This window comes from Patella vulgata, chromosome 2, assembly GCF_932274485.2.
Source record: "Patella vulgata chromosome 2, xgPatVulg1.2, whole genome shotgun sequence".
In the NCBI taxonomy this organism is placed as follows: domain Eukaryota; kingdom Metazoa; phylum Mollusca; class Gastropoda; family Patellidae; genus Patella; species Patella vulgata.
Window position 1 is genome coordinate 72,497,751 of NC_065880.2, and position 6,000 is coordinate 72,503,750.

The 6,000-nt window shown below is 35.9% G+C and overlaps 1 protein-coding gene across 1 annotated transcript in view; it reads right to left on the reverse strand.

Annotated features, from left to right (window-relative positions):
* LOC126810760 (ethanolamine-phosphate phospho-lyase) overlaps positions 1–5,627 on the reverse strand; it is a 30,330-nt gene extending 24,703 nt beyond the window's left edge. Inside the window, exon 1 of the mRNA XM_050536009.2 lies at positions 5,434–5,627. Within this exon, the coding sequence (XP_050391966.1) occupies positions 5,434–5,486 (53 nt within the window). The 5' untranslated portion in view covers positions 5,487–5,627. The remainder of the gene's footprint in view (positions 1–5,433) is intronic.
* Between the last annotated feature and the right edge of the window lie 373 nt (positions 5,628–6,000).

Sequence of the window (6,000 nt, forward strand, 5' to 3'; positions counted from 1 at the left end):
GTCCTGGCAAGAGAATTAGCAATATCAGGAAATGTTGTAAAGGTGGTATTATCTAGATGCTTAACTAATAATCCACTACTTTTACCTTTAATCCTATGAATCATATCGCATACCGATTTGGATGTCATACAGGAACTGATCCTTGAGACATAACCTTGCCATATGGTTCTACGGGCCTATGCCCTGACCAATTGGTATGCCGCAATATTCTCCATAAAGGGATTGGTGTAAAGTCATCTGAGGATACGATCACCCTCTTTAAAAGCGTAGTCATGATTATACCATGTTTTATTGAAATATTCTGGTTAAGTCGTGGTCTTTGGAATTGCCCATTCATCTACATCTTGAAGAATATACGTGAATGAGATCATCTTCTTACTCCCTTGCATCAAAAGAGAAGAGACACAAAAATTCAAAAAGAGCCTTATCAGCCTTATGCAACTTCAGCCTCTGAGGTCTTTCAACCAGAGAGGGTCCATTATTATCCATCAACATAGGGAAGTGATCACTACCACTACCACTCATCATGTAAAATCCTTAAACAGGTCTGGAGAGCAAATGGTGAGATCGAGAGAAGAAAAATAACCTGGGCTATATTAAATGAAATCACAATAATATATTAATATACAAAAATAAAAACAAATATCACAGTAGTAAACATAGTTAAAATTAAATAACCAATATTTTATGTATATGATCAATATTTAACGGGGCAATCTGGAAGATTAGATGAGCTGGCAGTTCGCACTATAATAGTTGAAAACTTAATAATGTAAAGGGATTATCTTGAAAATTTCACTCAAATTGCTCCACTTTGAACCTAAATATTAGCTTCGAGTTTTGGCCTAGCCTCGATCATCATTTCTAAAGTCGGTACAATAAAAAAAAGTCTCGATTATCCAATTTTGGATTAAATCATCAATGAGCACTGAGCAGCAAATCGGATTCAAATCCAGTGAAGTTGATAAAGGTCTTTTCATGTTAATAAATGTCTAATTAATAGTTTATATAACATTTCAGGCCCAAAGAAAGACCTGCAATCTAAGAAATAACTTATCAGAGACCTGCCCTTCAGTCTGTCCCTTGCCTGCCTGTGGGGGTCTACTTATGATCTACAATCTTTCCTCTAATATACTAGAGGTTACTTGGTAACAATAAACAATACATAGTAATTATATATATTTAAACTTAAGAATATTTTATAGTTGTTAATGGGTAGTATTTAAGTGACATCCATTCATTCATTTACTAAGTTGACTAATGTTTATAGATGGATTATCTCATTACTACTATTGTCTCTAATCTCTATCATAGCTGACCATTGATAACTTACTATAGATAATCCATCTTGGGAGCCAAGTTGTGATGTAAGTCTCGCCCTGTATTGGGTGAATGGCTGTATTAAATACTACCTGGTCATAAATACCCCCTGAAAATTTCAAGTCCCTACGATCCTGGGAACTGGTAGAGGTACGTTACTGAAATAGTACCGGCCATTGGGCAATAAATTCTGAAATGACTGGTTACAGAAGTATTTGGATCTTACATCTATGAGATGCTTGCACTCAATCAAAATGTGCTTTACTGTGTTCACATTCTGGATGAGGCTCACGCTTTACGATGAGTTAAAAAAGTATGACCTATGCGAGAGTATGACCTATAGGAGTTCGGCCAGTCTGCATGATCCCACGACCGATGCTATCGGCCATAAATGAAATGATTTATACAGTTTTTAAAATCTGGGTATGGTGATAAAAACTGGGATATGGGAAGATCTAAAGCTGAATTGGCAGGCAAATCTGCTTGATCAGTTCCTTTTACATCAATGTGATGAACGAGTCATCACAAATAGCTTCCTTTTCTCCTTTATCAAGTTTCAGTTCTATATGAACTCTTTTGATTAGTGATAAATGAAAAATCGTAAATAAAATCCAATGTCTCAAAAATAGGGTCATGTGACAAGCAAACAAGTTATTAAGAGTTCTCAATCTACTCTTCTTATCTGACAGCCGTGAAATGGTCTATTGTTCGAGCTACTATCAACATTATGGTCTATTGTCTGAACATCAAATTAGAATAAAGATATCATCAGTTTGACATCTGATATATGAAAAAATTCAAACAAAACAACCTCATGATACTAAGTATCAGAGTGAAGATGAGTTTATATTCAGTATGGGAAACTACTGGAAGGGGGGATGGGGGAGGGGTGTACACAACATTTGTAGAATATTTTAGAGACGAGGTTCAGCTTGCTAAAAGACTTTTAAAGATCATACACCCAAAATGGTATTATTTTGATTGTCAGTTATTGGGCATAATATTTTTGACAGCTGAACAGAGGAGTGCTGTGGCCCAATGGCCACCATACCCAAATACGCCAAGACATAATCCAATTTAGGCTACTATAGAATAATCTATCAGTATTTGTTCCACATGGGTAACTGAATTCAAGGCTTGAATCTGACCTGATAATTTATACAATGTATACTAGTGTGCAAATGGGTCTTAACAAACACTCTATGACTAATAAAATTAATTATTTACTTCTTTCTTAATCCTTACATACATTAGCCTGCTTATTCTGTTTTTGTTATAATGCATCTAAATATATATATATATTTATAGTACAGACTATCCTCCACCAACCAAATGTTCAGATAAAAGAAAATTCTTGCAAGACAGACATAGAGATTTTGGCAAGGATTGCTAATCTATCTATTCCACTGAACATTTTTTGAACAGTAAAGGTCAAATCTGAACAAGAATAATTTTTCAAGAACGGAATTATTTTGATTAATCTCATTAGGATTATCAATATCATTTGAAAAAAAACCCTGTGAAAGTCACTTTTCATTATATTCGGTCAAATTGGAGTCTGGTGATATTCAGACACCCAAACCTATGCCCCCCACCCCACCCATCCCCAGCCCACAATCAAAAAATGAATGAAATGAAATGGAGTTTAACGTCCTACTGTTCTGCTCCTAAACTGGGCTAATGAAGATGGGCATGCGCCATACAGTGTGCTATGAGGAAAATTTTGCCCGGGCAGCGACGCTACTGCCTTCTCTTATATTGAATTCCAACTGCCAAGGGATCTTTTACGTGCACGCCAATGTGTACACAGGACCTCGGTTTTTTGTCCCATTTGAACGACTAGACAGCTAAAAAGTCGAATACATATGCCTATGACAAAGTATGAGAATTTACTAAAGTGTAGTCAACAAATTTTCTAGGGAATAATGATATCCCACATGGTAAATATATTGCCTTCGATAATTTATAACCACAAAATTTATTTATTGTAAAGCATGGGTGCAATCATACTCCTAGCAGTGTTTCGTTTGATTAGAGCTAATCCCACTTAACACTGCTGTAAAGGAAGCAAATTTCTGCTCCAAATTGGACCAAACATGTTTACAATGTAAATTACATAAAGTTACATCAATTAATCAGTACATAGAAGAATATTGCAGAAAAAACTAATTGCGTGACAAACGAGGCTATCAACACGGATACAATGTAAACAATACTGTTTGGAGACGAACAATACTTTCACCGTTTTTAATACCTTAAATCACTGTCTACAGTTTTAGGGAAGACCCCAGATTAAACGAAGGGCTGTCATGTTGCTGTACTTGGGATAGATTTGATTGAACGGGAAGAATAGACACACTCCCTCAAAAGCTCAAGTATCAGCATCTTCAATTGAAGGCTTGATCTTGCTTTAACATGTAATCTTATCAAGGCCTTCACGTAATACTAATAATCTGCATATTTCGGCACTAATTTCAATTGGGTATAAACTGAGCTTGTGAGCCTATCTGATTCCTCGATCCTGTGAATACCAAGTCTCATACTTATAAGCTAAAATGTCTACCTGTGATAAATGAGTTGCAAAGTTCAAGGTTCGTTCAATGTCAAGGTTTCTGTGGAGTTCGCTTTGTCACAAGCTCTGATTGGACGCCACTGTTCACGTGTCTGTAGCCTAAATAACGTAGCTATAAGTTCGGGAATTATGAAGTAATCTAGCAATGTCAAGATGTTGTCAAACTCACAGTCGTTGATTCAGGAACATGAAGTATCAGAAGCCAATCCAGCAATGGCCAGATAGTGATTTCTCGGGCCATTGCTTCAGGAATATGGGGTGCAATACAATTTCTGTGGGACTATAAAAAATTACACAGAAAATTACCTAGGTATATATATAATATATATATATATAACTATATCTATATCATGATCCACCTATATAATATATTTCTAGGGTGGCCCACGCACCTACAGAAATACAGTCCACCGCTGATAGTTCGAGACTACCACTGAAGCGTGCACATTCGCCGTGTCGAGGCCAACTTTCTGACAGTATGATACTATAAATAGCCATGGCACGTGCAATTCTCTACAAATCTATCAACTATTACAGCCGTAAAAAAATTATTGTTGACGATTTTGAATAGCAGTGAAATTAAGCTTCTTGGTTATTACAGCAGATTTAGAAATTACGTTCGTTTCATTTTTTAAATCGCTTTATCATTAACTGTACCGTTAAGAGCGGCATCTTTTGGTTTAGTACAAATAATATCTCAGAAACACTCGGGTTAGACAGGAACATGATACTAGCAGTAGTTTCATTTTACTTTTACAAGCTTCTTAAAACAATTGTTGAGCTAGCTAACGTGCTCATTTCTAAATTCAATTTCTTGTTCTAGCTTTCTGTTATGTTTCGTAAAAAAGTAGTCTTGATTATCCCGACCTGTCAATCAGCCCTAGAATGGTCGATAGACTGGTTAAGCGAGACTAATTTCAAAACAAGGGCACGTAACCTATATTTTACTCAAAAGTGTCTGGATGTTATGGACGACACATGGAACCAGTTTTCAGTCTATTATTTATAGATGATTAATGGTCATAGCTTATTAAGTACAACATGATCGTTTATTTAGTGACTATAATTGTGTGAAACTGATTTGAGGCTTGGCATATATATAAATATTGTGGCGAAATTGTCGAGATATATGGAGATATCTATTTATGGTGGGTCACCCTAATATTTCCTAATCCTATGTACTGTAGATTTAATGCTGGACATATGTATCTAGTTTATGATCCACTTAGTTCCTATATGAGTATTTCAACTACATGTCGAATAAAACGATAAGATATTCCTATTCTAGTACTAGTACTAGTAGATAAGATATTGGATTCCAAAATAAATAATTCCATTAGTGATGGCAGTGTTGAGCAATAGTGAGAATATGTAAACCTGTTGTATTGGGCTGTACTATGAACTATAATGACTGACTTATAACTAACTGTTCATGCAATGCAGCCTTTCATGCAATTGGCGTATAATGTAGCCGGAACTTGACATACACTATGCAGTATCCATATTTACCATACAACATAGCTGGTTAATACTTTACTTACCCTATGTGTCTTTTTCGCATTGCTATTGTTTCTGTTTTAGTAAGGGCCGCCATCCTGCAAAACCCACTGTTTAAAATGTGTTTTTAATTGGTTGAATTACAACCAAGGTTAAAGAACAGCAGAATAAAACTAAACGTGACCATCAAAAGGAGTGTGATTCCGACCGAGTCCTTCACAGAAAATATCTACTCATGACGTAGTGCACATACACAAAAGACACGTGCTTTGTTACTATATTTAGAACAAACGGCGTTTATCAGCTGGTTTGATAGCAGCTGTCATCGTTGAAGCATGATTTATGCTAATTCGAGTTGATTTACCTGTAAATTGTAACTAAAATGGTGTTTAGCGTCCTACTGTTCTGCCAAAGGTTCATTGTAAGTGTTATACAATCTTGTAAGTTGTAGAGATTACCATTAATTAAACTGAAAATTATACCATATGATGAATTTTAAATAAATACAGGCGTTCGGACGATCTGCAGGGGATATCACCTTAGGTGGAAGTGGACGTAAAACACCAGAAACGAGCGAACGCCACGATCTGCAGGGCAGTGCCAGTCAGTTG